Below are 19,355 nucleotides of genomic sequence, written 5' to 3'. Positions count from 1 at the left end.
TGGGCACACGTCACTTCCAGTACTGTGTGCTACCCTTTGGGCTCGCCTCTGCGCCCAGGGTGTTCACAAAGTGCCTGGCTGTAGTAGCAGCGGCACTTCGCAGACTGGGGGTACACGTGTTCCCATATCTCGACGATTGGCTGGTGAAGAACACATCCGAGGCAGGAGCCCTACAGTCCATGCAGATGACTATTCGCCTCCTGGAGCTACTGGGGTTTGTGATAAATTACCCAAAGTCCCATCTTCTCCCAGTGCAGAAACTCGAGTTCATAGGAGCTCTGCTGGATTCTCAGACAGCTCGCGCCTACCTCCCAGAGGCGAGGGCCAGCAACTTGTTGTCCCTCGTCTCGCGGGTACGAGCGTCACAGCAGATCACAGCTCGGCAGATGTTGAGATTGCTGGGCCACATGGCCTCCACAGTTCATGTGACTCCCATGGCCCGCCTTCACATGAGATCTGCTCAATGGACCCTAGCTTCCCAGTGGTTTCAGGCTGCTGGGGATCTAGAAGACGTGATCCACCTGTCCACGAGTTTTCTCAAATCCCTGTATTGGTGGACGATTTGGTCCAATTTGACTCTGGGACGTCCTTTCCAAATTCCTCAGCCACAAAAAGTGCTGACCACGGATGCGTCTCTCCTGGGCTGGGGAGCTCATGTCGATGGGCTTCACACCCAAGGAAGCTGGTCCCTCCAGGAACGCGATCTGCAGATCAATCTCCTGGAGCTGCGAGCGATCTGGAACGCTCTGAAGGCTTTCAGAGATCGGCTGTCCCACCAAATTATCCAAATTCAGACAGACCACCAGGTTGCCATGTATTACATCAACAAGCAGGGGGGCACCGGATCTCGCCCCCTGTGTCAGGAAGCCGTCAGCATGTGGCTCTGGGCTCGCCGTCACGGCATGGTGCTCCAAGCCACATACCTGGCAGGCGTAAACAACAGTCTGGCCGACAGGTTGAGCAGGATTATGCAACCTCACGAGTGGTCGCTCAATTCTCGCGTAGTGCGACAGATCTTCCAGGTGTGGGGCACCCCCTTGGTGGATCTCTTCGCATCTCGAGCCAACCACAAAGTCCCTCAGTTCTGTTCCAGGCTTCAGGCCCACGGCAGACTGGCATCGGATGCCTTCCTCCTGGACTGGGGGGAGGGTCTGCTGTATGCTTATCCTCCCATACCTCTGGTGGGGAAGACTTTGTTGAAACTCAAGCAAGACCGAGGCACCATGATTCTGATTGCTCCTTTTTGGCCGCGTCAGATCTGGTTCCCTCTTCTTCTGGAGTTGTCCTCCGAAGAACCGTGGAGATTGGAGTGTTTTCCGACCCTCATCACACAGGACGAAGGGGCGCTTCTGCATCCCAGCCTCCGGACCCTGGCTCTCACGGCCTGGATGTTGAGAGCGTAGATTTTGCCTCTTTGGGTCTGTCAGAGGGTGTCTCCCATGTCTTGCTTGCTTCCAGGAAAGATTCCACCAAGAGGAGTTATTTCTTTCTGTGGAGGAGGTTTGCCGTCTGGTGTGACAGCAAGGCCCTAGATCCTCGCTCTTGTCCTACACAGACCCTGCTTGAATACCTTCTGCACTTGTCTGAGTCGAGTCTTAAGACCAACTCTGTAAGGGTTCACCTTAGTGCATACCATTACCGTGTGGAAGGTAAGCCGATCTCAGGACAGCCTTTAGTTGTTCGCTTCAAGAGAGGTTTGCTTTTGTCAAAGCCCCCTGTCAAGCCTCCTACAGTGTCATGGGATCTCAATGTCGTTCTCACCCAGCTGATGAAACCTCCTTTTGAGCCACTGAACTCCTGCCATCTGAAGTACTTGACCTGGAAGGTCATTTTCTTGGTGGCAGTTACTTCAGCTCGTAGAGTCAGTGAGCTTCAGGCCCTGGTAGCCCAGGCCCCTTACACCAAATTTCATCATAACAGAGTAGTCCTCCGCACTCACCCTAAGTTTCTGCCAAAGGTTGTGTCGGAGTTCCATCTGAACCAGTCAATTGTCTTGCCAACATTCTTTCCCCGTCCTCATTCCTGCCCTGCTGAACGTCAGCTGCACACATTGGACTGCAAGAGAGCATTGGCCTTCTATTTGGAGCGGACACAGCCCAACAGACAGTCCGCCCAATTGTTTGTTTCTTTTGATCCCAATAGGAGGGGAGTGGCTGTAGGAAAACGCACCATATCCAATTGGCTAGCAGATTGCATTTCCTTCACTTACGCCCAGGCTGGGCTGGCTCTTGAGGGTCATGTCACGGCTCATAATGTTAGAGCCATGGCAGCGTCGGTAGCCCACTTGAAGTCAGCCTCTATTGAAGAAATTTGCAAAGCTGCGACGTGGTCATCTGTCCACACATTCACATCTCATTACTGCCTGCAGCAGGATACCCGACGCGACAGTCGGTTCGGGCAGTCAGTTCTTCAGAACCTGTTTGGGCTTTAGGATCCAACTCCACCCTCCGAGGGCCCTGTTTGTTCTGTTCCAGGCTGCACTCTCAGTTAGTTGGTAAATTTTTCAGGTCAATCTCAGTTATGTCCTCGCCGTTGCGAGGCCCAATTGACCATGGTTGTTGTTTTGAGTGAGCCTGGGGCTAGGGATACCCCATCAGTGAGAACAAGCAGCCTGCTTGTCCTCGGAGAAAGCGAATGCTACATACCTGTAGAAGGTATTCTCCGAGGACAGCAGGCTGATTGTTCTCACAAACCCGCCCGCCTCCCCTTTGGAGTTGTGTCTTCCCTGATCTTTGGTTTGCTACATATGAGACTGGCCGGCTCAAGCCGGTTTCGGGCGGGAAGACGGCCGCGCATGCGCGGTGCGCATCGGCGCGCGAGGGCTAGCAAAGGACTTTGCTAGTGAAGATTCCAATTGGAGGGGCTGCCGTGGACGTCACCCATCAGTGAGAACAATCAGCCTGCTGTCCTCGGAGAATACCTTCTACAGGTATGTAGCATTCGCTTTAAAAATCGGTGCTACATTGGCCACCCTCCAATCTTCCGGTACCACGCTCGATTTTAAGGATAAATTACATTTTACTAACAATAGCTCCGCAAGCTCATTTTTTAGTTCTATCAGTACTCTGGGATGAATACCATCTGGTCCAGGAGATTTGCTACTCTTCAGTTTGTACAACTGTCCCATTACATCCTCCAGGTTTACAGAGAATTCATTAAGCTTCTCCGACTCGTCAGCTTCGAATACCATTTCCAGCACCGGTATCCCACCCAAATCTTCCTCGGTGAAGACCGAAGCAAAGAATTCATTTCATCTCTCCGCTATGACTCTGTACTACTGATCATTTCTATAGTGCTACTAGATGTATGCAGCACTGTACACATTATATGCAAGTACTTTCTCTGTCCCTAGAGGGCTCACAATCTAAGTTGTTCTTGTACCTGGGGCAGTGGAGGGTTAAGCAACTTGCCCTAAGTCACAAGGAGCAGCAGTGGGAATGGAACTCAGGTCGCCAGGATCAAAGCCCAATGCACTAACCATTAGGCTACTCCTGCATATACTGGAGCAGGATTGACTTATCCATTCCTACCCTAACTGAGATCACATAAGTACATAAGTACATAAGTAGTGCCATACTGGGAAAGACCAAAGGTCCATCTAGCCCAGCATCCTGTCACCGACAGTGGCCAATCCAGGTCAAGGGCACCTGGCACGCTCCCCAAACGTAAAAACATTCCAGACAAGTTATACCTAAAAATGCGGAATTTTTCCAAGTCCATTTAATAGCGGTCTATGGACTTGTCCTTTAGGAATCTATCTAACCCCTTTTTAAACTCCGTCAAGCTAACCGCCCGTACCACGTTCTCCGGCAACGAATTCCTGCACTTTTTCCTTAAGTCTGTCACCCCTTATTTCTGTCTCACCCCAGTCTGTCTCTATGTTCCACCTCTGCTGTCTATTAAGATGCTTGATTGTGTATTGTGTTGGCATTGTAACTAATACACTATACCATAATCTGTACTGTTTGTTAACTTCTGTAATTGTCTATTGTCTATGTTTGGGTTATTCTTGCGGTACACTGCCTTGGGTGAATTTCATCACAAAGGCAGGAAATAAATTCTAATAAATACATACAGGACGGCATGATGGAACCAGATGCTAAGAGCAGTGATGATTGTGGTCAGTGATTAAAATAATATAATGACTTTTAGAATGTTAGCCTTGGTTTTCTGACAAATAGTGTCCTTGGCAGGGTATTTCTAATAATTACCGATGGCTGTTTGGCTAGATACTGCTAAACGTGAAATTGATAGGATGCAGACACTGTTTGTGGCTGTTGGATTGATCTGTCTTGATGAACCGAGCTTTGATGTTATATAAACCTAGCTGGACATGGTGGTTCACGCCACTGAGAATGAGGAAGGTTGACTTAAACACCAGAGGAAGATGGAATTTAGGGAAATGATTTCTCGGGGGAACCTTGGCCTTTATTGTGGCCAGAGCTTTTTTTGAGGGGGTACTTAGGGGTACTTAGTACCGGCACCTTTTTCATTGTCTGCTAAAATTGATCCATGGTCCCCAAGTTTTAATGAAAGAGCTCAGGCCCTACACACCAATTCTGCCTTGCCATAGATTCTGTGACTGGTTGCAGGGGCCTGGCCATTGTGGGGTGGGTCCCTCAGTGATCACCCCACCCCTGAAGAGTGGCCTGGCATTTGAGTACCGGTACATTTTATGCTAGAAAAATGCACTGATTGTGACCTTCCAGAACATTCATTCCTTTAGCATCTGTTTGAATAAAGTTTAGGATCCTCTTGGCAGAGGTGGCAGCTTTAATTTTGGTTGCTTCTCTGGTGGTGCATTCCTGCTGCTTGATTAATTGATCAAGCTAGTCCATTTTAATTGTTAGACTATTTTGTGCTTAATTCTGTGGAGGTTGTGATGAGAGCAGAGCAGTCCTTTCTAGTTGATTGGAGGTCCCCCATTGTGCTGCCAACCTTGTGTTACTGATGGTTCATTTTATGGGAGATACTTTGCACTGCCTCGTCCAAATGTTTCGTTATAAGGAAGCCACCAAAGCAGGGTTGATTGGCTGCGTGATGTGCACCTGCAGCCTGCCTAGTTGTAATATTTCTGTGGCTTTCTTGTCGCTATACTTTAGTTCAGTGATGGGGCCATAATTCCACTTGCATCAAAGCAGTAATTCCCAATCTGAGCAGGATTAATCCTTTCAAGGGCCCTAGGCAAACAAGCACAATGCCCCCCCCAATAATATAAATACATTTTAAAACTTCCCCAAAAGGGGTCCCATGTGATTCTGACTGCTGAGGAAAACCAAAAGAGGAGAAAGCAGCTGCTAAGAAGATTTGCTTGCTGACTTCTCCCCCTCTCCCCTCCGCTGACTGGAGGACGTGCACAGGGCATTTGTGTGTTGGTGGCTCTAGCCTTCCTTTCCCCCCTCCCCCTGCCCACTATTTTTTCTACCAGCAGCTAACTTAACAGGGCAAAATATGCCTTACGAGTGACTCGGAGAAGGCCACTCCTAAGCATTCGGGCCATAGGCATGTGCCTAATTTGCTTATGCTTTAATCCAGTGGTGTAGCCACAGGTAATTGTGACACTCTTACTACGGCTGGTGGGTATTCCCAAACCTTGCCAGCTGAAGATTTTCTGTCCTTGGGCAGCCAGTGCTCTTCCAAATGTCAGCCAGCAGCACTTGCCTTGAGCTGACGCTAAGACCGGCCCTTCTGCACATGCTCAGTTTTCACACATGCTAAAGCACTGAGCATGCATGGCCTGCCAGCAGCAGCATCAGTTTGAGGCAAGTGCTGCCGGCTACCATTTGGAAGAGTGCTGGCTGCTCAAGTAGTAGTAGGAAATCTTCAGCTGGCAGAGTTTAGGGACCCTACCAGCTCAAGTATTTAATATTTGGGGTTTGTGGGCAGGGAGGGGTGGAGAGAAGAGCAAACTGGAGGGGCCGGGGAGGGGGGAATTCCATGCCCACCCACCTTGGGCTCAGGCCCACCCAAAATTGGCTATCTGGCTACGCCCCTGCTTTAATCCTGCCCTGTTCCCAACCTTGTGACTTCTCTAGCATGGGGAGGGGAAACTCTGGTCCTTTAGAGCCACAGATTGATCTGGTATTCATGCTTTCCACTGTCTTAGAGAAATTTGCATACAGTGGATGAAGTACATGCAAATCTATGTCCTGCATACGATGGGAAAACCCTACCCCCCTCTGTGGCTTTTTAGGACCAGAGATGTCCACCTCAGCTCTGGAAGATCTGTTTTTTTCACAGTCAGTGAGCTGTATCAGTGAGCTGGTGCAGATATCAGTCAGCAAAGTATTCATGAGATAATATCTTGAATAGTAGATTGTATTTTTCTGGGTGGAGAGGATCTGGATTTCTGGAGGTAGCATTCTTCTGCAGTGGGGAAGAAAACTGCATAACTGTGATGCCCAGGGTTTAATTTTCTAAGCCTTTTGTGCCCAGAAAACAGTGTTTGACATCGCAGACATATTCATTTAATGAAATTGTGTGTAGGCCACCAGGCAAAACATAATAATTCTGTAACTGGGAACCTTGAGGCCGCAGGCAGGGCCGTGCCAAGGGTCTCTGGTGCCCCCCTGCAGACTATCAGTTGGCACCCCCCCCCCCCCCCCCCCCCCCCCCGGTGTGGCACAAGATGCAGAGGAAATAGGAGCTGAAAGATGGAGTGCATCTTTGTGGGATTGCTGAACAAATAGAGGGTTTACAACCACTTAGCTTTTCGTGCTTTCATGTTCACGAAATTAGTAATTAAATCTTTGATATCTAACTGGGCACATATATCATTTTCAATAGCAATCATGGCAAGGCTTACAAGCCTTTCTTGCGAAATACTTGATCGCAAATAATTTTTTATGATTTTTAACTGTGAAAATGATCGCTCACCACTTGCTACACTGACAGGAATTGTCAGCAATATTCTTAGAAACAAATTGCTATACATTGCAAAATAAGATAGCAGGTGTAAATTCTCAAAGTGGACATATTCCAAACACTAAAATGAAAATAAAATGATTTTTTTTCTACCTTTGTTGTCTGGTGACTTGATCATGCTGGCCCAGTACCTGATTCTGCTGCTATCTGTCCTCTTAACTCCGTTTCCAGGGCTTCCTTTCCATTTATTTCTTTACTGTCCTCCTTTCTTCATTTCTTGCCTTACATCCGTAAGTAAAAGCTGGGTCCTCTGCAGACTGTCCAGTGGATCCAGCTTCTGCCTATTTTCTCCATCCATGTGCAGGTTTTCTCCCTTTTCCCTCATCTCATCTCCTTCCTCTCTCTTCCCTTCCCTCCATCCATGCCCAGCATTTCTTCTCTCTCCCTTCCCCTCCATCCTTGTCCCTTTCTGCCCTTCCCTGCCCTCCCCTCCATTTCCAGCAATTTCTCCTCTCTCCCTGGGCCCTGCCCTCCCATCCATGTCCATCCTTGTCCCTCTCTGCCCTTCCCTCCTCCATCCCTCCTTATCCAGCAATTCTCCTCTCTCCCCTGCCCTCCCATGTCCACCTGCCCGCCCTCTGAGTCTGGTTTCTTGTATTTAATTTAAATTTACCTCCATCGTGGCAGCAGCAGCTGCGCAGCGTCAGTGAAAGCGCTGCCGACATCTCCAGCCTTCCCTTCGTGCTCGTTCGTTTCCTCAGTGTCCCGCCTTCTTCTGACATCATTTCCTTGCGAGGGCGGGACACTGAGGGAACGAACGAGCACGAAGGGAAGGCTGGAGACGTCGGCAGTGCTTTCACTGACGCTGCTCAGCTGCTACGACGTCGGAGGTAAATTTAAATAAAAGGGCTGCTGTCGGGGTCCGGGAGCTGCGGTAAGCGGTGAGGGTAAGCATGGCATGGCGGCGCCCCCCTGCAGTGCTTACCCCGCTTACCGTGTTGGCACGGCCCTGGCCGTAGGGTAAGAGCTTGTTCTATAACCGGTGTCTAGGAAATGTCTGAGCCCCTTTTCTTCCCCCAAATAAAGCCTTGTTTTCAGCTGGAAGCCACAGATAGTCACACACAAAAGTGTGGTAATCCAGGTAGACTCCTGATTTTTGAAATCTCTAGGCCACCCTCTCTCCCGGGTGATGTTGCTGCAGGCCTGTTAATCTTCCAAGGTGCTACTTTCTTAGAAAACATGGAGTCAGCAGCAAGCTTAGTATGTCGGGAACCTCAGGACATATGGCTTTCGAATAATTATATGCAAGTGCATTACAATTCCCTCAGAGACTATCTGTGAAGCTGAATTTGCAGTGAGTCAAGTGTCGGAGGCACCACAGTTCTGTCTCCTCCTCCTCTCTCTGAGGATTCATCTCTACCCTCCTTCCCTATCCATGCAGGAATTGCTGCAGAAGATGGCATAGGATCTCTTACTAGGGATATTTCACTTTGGGTGATCTGTTTAATAAATCTTTCAGATCAATAAATACAGGTTTATTTGGCATGTTCTACATTTCTGGCTTAGCAGATTGGCTCAAGGATCTAGACTTTGTGTCTTTTATTGCTCTGGATCACAGTCAAAAATTCCTTACAGAGCTGGTTCTTGGCCCCACTAAGAATCAAGCTGGTATGAGTGGGCAGGTACCAGTCCTCGGCACACACCTAGCCAGTCAGGTTTTCAGGATAACCACAATGAATATGCTTGAGAGAGATTTGCATACCATGATCTGGGTACCCTGAAAACCTGACTGGCTTCTCGAGGACTAAGATTTAGTATCATTAGTGTCCCGTTCCTGCCATTAGTTAGCCAGCTTGCTTCCTGTATTTTTTAGTTAATTAGGGGAAGGGAGATGGGATTTGACATACCGTCTTTCTGTGGGTACAATCGAAGCGGTTTACATAGTATATACAGGCACTTATTTGTAACTGGGGCAATGGAGGGTTGAGTGACTTGCCCAGAGTCACAGGGAGCTGCAGTGGGAATTGAACCCAGTTCCCCAGGTTCTCAGGCCACTTTAGCTCCTAGATATAGTCAAGAGATGTTTTAAATTAGCCCAATAAAAAGGGTATTACTTAATTTTGGTTGTCGATTTTATTAACCTTTATTCCTATGCACGAAACTTAACATAGTAAATGACGGCAGATAAAGACCTGTACGATCCATCCAGTCTGCCCAACAAGATAAACTCATTTTACTTGATATGCTATACTTCATATATATACCTCAGTTTGATTTGTCCTTGCCATTATCAGGGCACAGACTGTAGAAGTCTACCCAGCACTCTTCATTTATTAAAAGTTCTGAAGCTAACGTCGAAGCCCCTTAAATTTACAGTCCAGCCCATCCATATCTATTCAGTTACGATCAAGGCATAGACCGTAGAAGTCTGCCTGCACTGGTTCTGCTTCCCAATTACCGGTGTTGCCATCCAATGTCCGCTAAGATTCCGTTGATACATTCCTTGCACTTCATGACTGCGTATCTCTAATTAAGCCGGGTAGGAGCCAGTTCTAGAAAGAAACATAGGCTTCGACTTCCCTTTCTACAATCCTAGCATAGGAGGGTACATGTGCAGTTACGTTACTCTCTGTGCCCACACCCTTCTCGTGTGTGTGCCCGCCTGCCGGGACACGCACCTTTGTGCGGTATCGGCGTTTATCGTGTCCTAAGCATGGATGCGCAGAACCGGTGTCCGTGTTAGCGCAAGGCGAGGAGTTGTATTAAAATTCTTCATGGATTTCTGGTGTCTGCTTGCTTCTTGTCCTTTCTGGCATTGCATTTGTTTTGGTCTTTGACTTGTTTATTCTGGCAAGTTGTTATTCATTGACTTGTTTTTATCTATGGTTAACATTGTTTACTGAATGCTGCTGTGCTCTATATAATGGAAAGGTGAGTTGTAAACATTGTTAATAAAACAAAACACAAAAGGTTCCATTAATGTATAAAAATCAGCTTCTCGTTGTTTATAGATATGCTTTAGGTATATGTAGATACATGTGTGTGGATTATATATATACTGTGATGGTCCCTGCTTGCTGGGGTGTAGGGACACAGTTTCACCCCAAATTTTGCAGTGGTGTTCAGGGGCAGTGCACTTACCCCTTGGGCACTGAAGCAATGTTTTAAAAAGACAAGCCCCCTCCCTCTCCCCAGTACTGCATTAAATATCTATAGAAAGGACTTTGATAAATCCAACGTGACTTGCAAAATCACCTGTTTGTGTGATATGTGAACTGTTTCATTTAATTCCACCGTTACAGGATAAAAACCTAACCAGAGTGGCTTAAATTGTGATCTTTCCTAGTGATAGTCCTCAAAATCCCACATGCCTGTCAGTAAAAAGAGATACTCGGCCTGGTAATTTTATTTTAATCTAGTGTTTCTAAAGAGTCTCTACAAAATTGCCTTGTCTGCGTCTCGTGGGACGCATTAGTCAGTCAGTCTGCTTTGAAATGCCATTACATGCAATATCAGGCGTGATGGGATCTAGCACAGCAGAAAACCTGCAAAATGTCTGTTAAAATGAACCTTAGCTATGTGCTTCTGCCCCTTAGCCTGAAAATATCTGCATCCGTAACAAAGGAGGTCGCTTCTCTGCTAATTTTACTATCTGAGCATGAGCAGTGTTTGTTACACTTCTCTGCTGAAACAGGGACAGGGGATGGGTTTTGATTTACTGCCTTTCTATGCTTATAGTCAAAGCGGTTTACATATTAGATACAGGTACTTATTTTGTACCTGGAGCAGTGGAAGGTTAAGTGATTTTTCCCAGTGTCACAAGGAGCTGCAATGGGAATCAAACCCAGTTCCCCTGGTTCTCAGGTCATTGCACTAACCATTAGGTTTCCCTCCTCCTTATCAGGTGGTTTGACCAATGCTACTGGTAACCCATGCTTTATCAGATATGGTCGGGAGAGGTGGATGGCTTCTGAGCATGAGGAGAATTGGCTACACTTCCTCTCTAAGAAGAAGCAGTAACCTGCATGTACAACTTACATTTTGGGAGTGTTAGGAGAATGAGGAGGGTAGGAAAGGGCCCTGGCCACAGTTATGAACAGGTAGAAAAAAACAGAGATAGTTGGCTTACAAACCATCTGAAAAAGAAAACAGTAAGTCAAGCCAATAAATGTGACATCCTAATTTATTATGACATGGTGCCACATTTCAGCCAGTGAATATGCATGAGATAAATTTGCATACAATGGAGGTAGGGGCATGCAAATGTCTCGTGTGTATTCATTGTGGGTATCCTGAAAACCCGACTAGCTGTGTCCTGAGGACTGGGTTGAGAATTCATGACCCAGTGGCTGCTTCAGGGGTTAAAGGCACAATGATGTGCTTTTAAGCTTCACCTTAAGTAGAGAGGTGTGGTAGCCGTGTTAGTCCACTTTTAACGGTAATTAATAGAAATAAAAGAAAATAAGATACCTTTTTTATTGGACATAACTTAATACATTTCTTGATTAGCTTTCGAAGGTTGCCCTTCTTCGTCAGTTCGGAAATAAGCAAATGTTGGTAGATGACAGTATATATAAGTGAAACATCAAAGCATTTCAGTGACAGTCTAACAGAATTGGGGTGGATAGGTGAGAGACAGGAAGAGTCGGGTGGATGAGGGACAGGGAAATATGCAAGGAGATAGGAGGGTGACAAAGCAGTACAATTTTATGGTTTATAATGGGCTAGAAAACCCAGATCTTTAAGTCCTGTCTGGTGGGTGTCAAAATATTTAATCATTCTGACTTCAAAGGTCTTACGTTCCTGTATTGTTTTAAAGTTCCCTTTAAGGAGTCTTACCATGAAATCACTGGTACAGTGTTCTGGTTTTGTAAAGTGCTGCCCCACAGGCGTGACATCTATATTGGTACTAGCATTTTTCATATGGTGTCTATGTAAATTAAATGTCTTCTTTAGCATCTGACTTGTTTCTCCAATGTAGCAGCCTCCGTTGCATTTTTTACACTGAATGATATATACCACATTGGAAGCTTCACTTAATAAAGTTGAAAAAGTAGTTGAGTCATGTTGTCATGCAGTTGGACTATCGTAAGTACATGAGTATTGCCATACTGGGACAGACCGAAGGTCCAGTAAGCTCAGCATCCTGTTTCCAACAGTGGCCAATCCAGGTCACACGTACCTGGCAAGATCCCCAAAAAGTACAATATATTTTATGCTGCTTGTCCTAGAAATAAGCAGTGGATTTTCCTCAAGTCCATTTTAATAATGTTCTATGGACTTTTCCTTTAGGAAGCCAGCCAAACCTTTTTTAAAACCTGCTAAGCTAACTGCTTTTACTACATTCTCTGGCAACCGGATGATGCCTACAAACACACTTTGTTGTGTCTCTACCCTTGAAGCAACTGCAGGGTGAAATATGGCACCATAAAGGACGTCGGATTTATTGGTCCAGCTTTACTGATTTGTTTCTTCACAGTTATGAACAGTCCAAATAGTAGTTATTGTACTCTGCCTAGATCTACTAGTTAGGCTTGGCGGTATAGCAAATCTTAAAAAAACTAAAAGTTTGTTTTGCTAGAGGGGCAACCAGGCAGACTGGATTGGCCAAACATCTGTATATGCTGGCATCTACTAAATTACTCCCTCTATTTTGTCTCTCTCTTTAAAGAAGTCCATCCTGTTGATTCTTGTCAGGTTTTACATTTGTTGGATTTGTTTTGGGTTTCATCTTTGTTCTGTTTTTAAACAACTTTATTGTAAATTAAATAAAACTTAGCAACTAGTACGAGCATGCAATGAATCTACAAAGTAGTAAATGTAAAATGAATTGGAGAAAATATTTCTTCACTCAGCGTGTAATTAAACTCTGGAATCCGTTGCCAGAGAATGTAGTAAAAGCAGTTAGTTTAGCGGGGTTTAAAAAAGGTTTCGCTAGTTTCCTAAAAGAAAAGTTCTTAAGCCATTATTAAAATGGACTTGGGAAAAATCCACTGCTTATTTCTAGGATAAGGAGCATAAAATGTACTGTTTTGGAATCTTGCCAGGTACTTGTGACCTGGATTGGCCACTGTTGGAAACCGGATGCTGGGCTTGATGGACCTTCGGTCAGTCCCAGTATGGCAATACTTATGTACTTATGTAAAAAACTAAGCAGAAAATATGGGCTTGATATATGGCCCTCACCACATCTCATAGCGTTTAGGAATGCTACTGCCATTACCCGAGTGAATGGCAGTATTACATTTATGCATGCAAATGACACTTATATTCAGACAACCAGTTATAGAAAGAGGGGGCAAGCAAGTGGTAGATGGAGAGACACATTTGCAGCTGGGCCTAACCGTACCGCAGTTGTCAGCCTTGCACTTTTTCCTATGTAATTTGCTTCGTAAAGTCGGAATGATTTTGAAAACTGGTGCTAAGTTATTTCCCTGTTGTCTTTTAGGGGACAGGGATATACCTCTGGTCACTGAATACCAGGCCCCTAATTTGAAAAGATGAACAGCCAAACTGCCCTGAGCCTTCCAGAGATGGCAAGCCCTGCCGCCAGTCCCGACGACTCCTCCCACGAGGCCGTTTCTTCCATCGCCTCAGCACCGGCCTGCTCGCCCTCGGACTCTGAGAACCTGAGCCCAGATGAGCTGGAGCTTCTGGCCAAACTGGAGGAGCAGAACAGGTATGTTCCTGACATGTTAACGCATCTCCAGCAGCCCACGAGGTCTGAGAATGAGTGCCTAGCTTTGTCGGTGATGTAAGAGGCTAGAATTCTCTCATTGGACCAGCTGAAATGTCTTCATTCCATGCTGGACCAAAAGAAAAGAAGGAGGACTGTGTTGAGTTGGGTTGATGCTCCCAGGGCGTTTTATTGTGAACCCTGGAAGCATCAACCCAACTCATTAAAGACTGTTTTCTTCAACAAGGTCTTGCTTTTCTTTTGTTCCACTGTGAATATTGTAGACAGATTTGCCTTCTTGTTTCCTTACCCCTTCATTCCATGCTGGACAGCTCTGCTGATTTGGCTCCGACTTCCTAAACTGACTGGCTTTGTGCTTTTAATAATGCCTTTTTTCCCCCCTAACTTAGGTGTTCTGGCTGTGTAACTTGAAATTTCATGTAGGTCTTGTAGAAAAGGAGAGCTTCTGTCATGCTGCAGCTCCTTTTGACTCTGGGCAAGTCACTTAACCCTCCCGTTGCCCCGGGTACAAATAAGTATCTGTATATACTATGGAAACCGCAGAAAGGCGGTATCATGTCCCATTCCCTTTCCCTTACCATTCCCGCATTTAATTCTTGCTTTGTGTGTGTAATTGTTCTGTGAGGGGTGCGGGAGAAGGGAGGAAGAGGTTTTAGTTATTTTCCACAACCTTGCTGCCCGGATTCTCACAAACTGTGTCTCCACAGGCTGCTAGAAGCAGACTCCAAGTCAATGCGATCAATGAACGGTTCGCGCAGAAATAGTGGCTCCTCGTTGGTCTCCAGCTCTTCGGCCTCCTCCAACCTGAGCCACTTGGAGGAGGACACCTGGATCCTGTGGGGGCGGATCGTGAACGAGTGGGAAGAGTGGAGGAAGAAGAAGGAGAAACTGCTGAGGGTGAGGGAGGGTACAAGGCCGTTCTGCCGGCACATACACACACGTATGAAGTTAGAACCTGGCAACCTTCGCCTAGTCTACTAGAACAAGCCCACAGTGGGTCTGATATCTCTATCCCTAGCCTGTGCATTGTGTGCTGTCTTCCTCCTTCAGGAGCTGATCCGAAAAGGCATTCCTCACCACTTCCGAGCCATTGTTTGGCAGCTGCTTTGCAGTGCGACGGACATGCCAGTCAAGAACCAGTATTCGGAGCTGCTGAAAATGTCTTCTCCCTGCGAGAAGCTGATCCGGAGGGACATTGCCCGGACCTACCCTGAGCATGAGTTCTTCAAAGGACAGGATAGCCTGGGCCAGGAGGTTCTCTTCAATGTCATGAAGGTGAACAGCCGCAGTCATCCCACCACCCGTCCTCCCCCTCCCCACCCCTCGCAGCCAACAGACCTGCTGGGTGCTCTCTACACCAATGGCGGTTGCTATCCTGTCCCATGAGTTTCCTCCTTTTTGTTGAAGTGGCCAGCGCTGCCACTGAAACTGTACTGAAGAAATATGCATTTTGTGGTTTGTGAAATTCTCTGTTGCTGTAAGAATATTCAGAGTAATCACAGTGAAGATGATGTCAAAAAACAGAAACACGTTCTGCCTTAAGCCAAAGATTAAGATTTGGGAACCTTTCTTGGTAATGGCAGTTATGTACCATGTTATGTCAAAAGTAATGCGTAAAATAGCACAACTTTATTGTGTTTTTCACTATATTCTTAAAACTCAAGTAAAAAAAAGCCAGTGTACTGTCAGTGGTTGGGGTGGGGCTTTAAAATGTTCAGCTTTTGGATTCGGTCTCCAACTAAGGATTATGGAGTACTGTTTTCCAAAGCAAGTTACTGGGGTAAATAGACTTTTTGAAAATTGTCCATCCTGTGTGCCAGTAAAAGTGTGCGTAAGGATCCTTTGGGGAAAGTACGGGGACTCGGAAGCAGGTTTGCAGTTTGTTTGTCAGGGAAATCGTATCCCAGAAAAGCTAGGCACAGATTTCCACAGGTTCTTTTTCCTTTCTGGAAAGTTTTTTGGGGGGAAGATATGCACATGAGTTTGCAGGGGAAAATACCTGCTCCCAATGGAGTAATGTAATGACTATTTTAGCCACATACAGTTAAGATAAAGTTTTGAATAAAAGCTCTCTTTTTTTTTTTCTAACCTGCACAATGCACGACTAGCCTGGCAGGTGGTGGGATTCGTCTCTTAACTGCGATACCCACTGATCGAGTCTGAGGGCGAGTCAAACTTGTGTAGGACGGTGGGGTTGATCAACACATACAAGTAATTGAGGAGTCTGTATGAGATCTTCCTCTACTACGCTGCAGGGTGATTTCAGGTCTATGTCTCCCTGGCAAGAGAAGCCAGTGATTGATACATAAGTCAGTGCAGCGATTGATTTTGTAACCTGTTTCCAGCTAAGCCCCTAAATTGCACCTTCTTCCTTTTGCAGGCTTACTCCCTAGTGGACCGGGAGGTCGGGTATTGCCAGGGCAGTGCCTTCATTGTGGGATTGCTGCTTATGCAGGTACGTGCTGCTTCTGGGACCCTCATCCGGTGCTTTACAATGTGAAGCAATAGAGGTTTGATAGCTGAGGCAGCTGACAGGGCCAGAGCGTGTCCTGATGGCTCCTGTATTTTCAGCTCCTGCACTCTATGCATTTTACCAGAGTCTCCTCTGCTATGTTTAGTTATTTACTTATATCCCACATAATCCAAATGTTAATTATTCAGGTCTATGTGGCTAGTGGTTAGGGTGGTGGACTTTGGTCCTGGGGAACTGAGGAACTGAGTTCGATTCCGGCACAGGTAGCTCCTTGTGACTCTGGGCAAGCCACTTAACCCTCCATTGCCTGCTGCATTGAGCCTGCCATGAGTGGGAAAGCGCGGGGTACAAATGTAATAAAAATAAATAAAATAAAAATAGTTTTACAAGTATAAAGAAAACATTAACAGTGAGATTTTGAAATGAGCAAATAAAGATATAACATTTGCTGTTTAGTTCATTGTCTAACAATGCAAAAATTTGTTAAAAAGGAATGTCTTGAGAAACGTGTGAAATATTAGATAGATGGTAATCCTTTTTCTCCGAGGACAAGCAGGCTGCTTGTTCTCACTGATGGGTGACGTCCACGGCAGCCCCTCCAATCGGAAACTTCACTAGCAAAAGCCTTTGCTAGTCCTCGCGCGTCCATGCGCACCGCGCATGCGCGGCCGTCTTCCCGCCCGAACCGGCTCGTGTTCGTCAGTCTTCTTTTGTCCGCGCTCGGTACGGTCGTGTTTTCGCCGTTTCGGGCCCCGCAAAGTCGACCTCGCGCGTTCGTCGTGTTATTCAAAAAAAAAAAAACCCATTCTGTGTGGAAAAAGACTCTTTGGTCTTTTTTCCCTCCGCTATTTTCAGCTTTTTCGCCCTGGTAAGTTTTCTTTCGTCGTCGGGGTAGGCCGCTTTTAGGCCTCGGGTCGAAGTTTTCTTCCCCTTGTTTTTTCGGTGCCTTTTCCGCCATTTCGACTTTTGATCTCGCCGGCGTGATTTTTCCGCCTATGACATCGAAGTCTCCCAGCGGCTTCAAGAAGTGCACCCAGTGCGCCCGGGTCATCTCGCTCACTGACAGGCACGCGTCGTGTCTTCAGTGCTTGGGGCCTGGGCACCGCCCGCAGGCCTGTAGTCTGTGTTCCCTTTTGCAAAAGCGGACTCAGGTAGCGAGATTGGCCCAGTGGAACGTTTTGTTCTCGGGCTCTGCATCGGCACCGGGGGTATCGAGTACATCGACGACTTCAGCGTCCAGAGCTTCATCCTCGGCCGCCAGTGCATCGAGTGCATTGAGGCATCGGCCCTCTGCGTCGGCGCTGAGACATCGGACAGCTGCATCGACGTCGGTGGTACCGGGACCTCGTCGGCTGATGTCGTCGGACGGTGGTGCTTCGTCTGGAGTGCAGGTGAGGGCTGTCCATTCCCCTGCTGGTGGCGGTGAGCCTTCAGGTGGGTCTCCCCCTACCCTGAGGGCTCCTGCGGTACAGCCCCCCCGAGACCGACCTCCTTCGGCCTCGGCCCCGAGGAAGCGACGGCTGGATTCTACGTCCTCCTCGTCGGTGCCGGGAAGCTCCGGTGACATGCTTCGTTCCAAGAAGTCGAAGAAGCATCGTCATCGGTCCCCTTCCCGTGTCGGCACCGAGAGCTCTGGGTCGCCGAGGGAGTCGGCACCCAGCAGGCATCGGCACCGAGAGGACCGCTCACCCTCTGTTCAGGAGGTGTCGATGCGCTCCACTCTGGACAGCCCGGAACAGCCTCCACGCCCGGAACAGGTTCTGACGTCGACGCCTGCATCGACCTCCATGCCTTTCTCTGCAGCCGCTCTGAACGAGAGCCTCCGGGCCGTTCTCCCAGAGATTCTGGGAGAGCTGTTGCGCCCTAACCCTCCGGTACCGGGGGTGCTTGCGCCACCGGTACCGTCGAGCGTGGCGCCGGCTGGCCCATCGCCCGAGGTGAGGTCTCCGGCGTCGGTGCCGCGTGCGGTACCGGCTGCCGCCGCCTCCCAGGAAGGCTCCCCGACTACGTCGGCGGAGGGAGCTTCGCCGATGCGGGCGAGGGAGTCTACCTCTCGACGCCCCCATCGTGGACGTGGCTCCACAGAGTCGAGTCGGGCGAGGTTGCAGACACAGGTCCGTGAACTTGTGTCTGACACCGAGGGTGAGGCCTCGTGGGAAGAGGAAGAAGACCCCAGATATTTCTCTGACGAGGAGTCTGAAGGTCTTCCTTCCGATCCCACTCCCTCTCCTGAGAGACAGCTTTCTCCTCCCGAGAGTCTGTCTTTTGCTTCCTTTGTCCGGGAGATGTCTACGGCCATCCCCTTCCCGGTGGTTGTGGAGGACGAGCCCAGGGTTGAAATGTTTGAGCTCCTGGACTATCCTTCTCCACCTAAGGAAGCATCCACTGTACCCATGCACCATGTCCTAAAAAAGACATTGCTGGCGAACTGGACCAAGCCTCTAACTAATCCCCACATTCCCAAGAAGATCGAGTCCCAGTACCGGCTCCATGGGGACCCAGAGCTGATGCACACTCAGTTGCCTCATGACTCTGGAGTTGTGGATCTGGCCCTAAAGAAGGCTAAGAGTTCTAGAGAGCATGCTTCGGCGCCCCCGGGCAAAGACTCTAGAACCTTAGACTCCTTTGGGAGGAAGGCCTACCATTCCTCTATGCTCGTGGCCAAAATTCAGTTCTACCAGCTCTACACGAGCATACACATGCGGAACAATGTGCGGCAGTTGGCGGGCTTGGTTGATGCGCTCCCCCCTGAGCAAGCCAAGCCTTTTCAGGAGGTGGTCAGGCAGCTGAAGGCGTGCAGAAAATTCCTGGCCAGAGGGGTGTATGACACCTTTGATGTTGCGTCCAGGGCCGCTGCTCAAGGTGTGGTGATGCGCAGGCTCTCATGGCTGCGTGCCTCCGACCTGGAGAATAGAATCCAGCAGCGGATTGCGGACTCGCCTTGCCGTGCGGATAATATTTTTGGAGAGAAAGTCGAACAGGTGGTAGAGCAGCTCCACCAGCGGGACACCGCATTCGACAAGTTCTCCCGCCGGCAGCCTTCAGCCTCTACCTCTACAGGTAGAAGATTTTTTTGGGGAAGGAAGACTATTCCCTACTCTTCTGGCAAGTGTAGGTACAATCCTCCTTCTCGACAGCCTGCGGCCCAGGCTAAGCCCCAGCACGCTCGCTCTCGTCAGCAGCGTGCGACTCAGCAAGGCCCCTCGGCTCCCCAGCAAAAGCAAGGGACGAGCTTTTGACTGGCTCCAGCAGAGCATAGCCGACATCCAAGTGTCAGTGCCGGGCGACCTGCCAGTCGGAGGGAGGTTGAAAGCTTTTCAC

General features: G+C 48.1%; 1 protein-coding gene across 1 annotated transcript in view; it reads left to right on the top strand.

The window, feature by feature from the left end:
- Positions 1 to 19,355, top strand: part of EVI5L (ecotropic viral integration site 5 like) — a 114,757-nt gene that overhangs the window by 19,503 nt on the left and 75,899 nt on the right. Inside the window, 4 exon segments of the mRNA XM_030197155.1 lie at positions 13,313 to 13,543; positions 14,269 to 14,458; positions 14,612 to 14,836; positions 15,942 to 16,016. Coding sequence (XP_030053015.1) covers positions 13,365 to 13,543; positions 14,269 to 14,458; positions 14,612 to 14,836; positions 15,942 to 16,016 — 669 coding nt within the window. The 5' untranslated portion in view covers positions 13,313 to 13,364.

Source organism: Microcaecilia unicolor, chromosome 3 (assembly GCF_901765095.1).
Source record: "Microcaecilia unicolor chromosome 3, aMicUni1.1, whole genome shotgun sequence".
Lineage (NCBI taxonomy): Eukaryota > Metazoa > Chordata > Amphibia > Gymnophiona > Siphonopidae > Microcaecilia > Microcaecilia unicolor.
The sequence above is the reverse complement of the archived record's forward strand: the minus strand, read 5'-3'. Positions and strand labels throughout refer to the sequence as shown.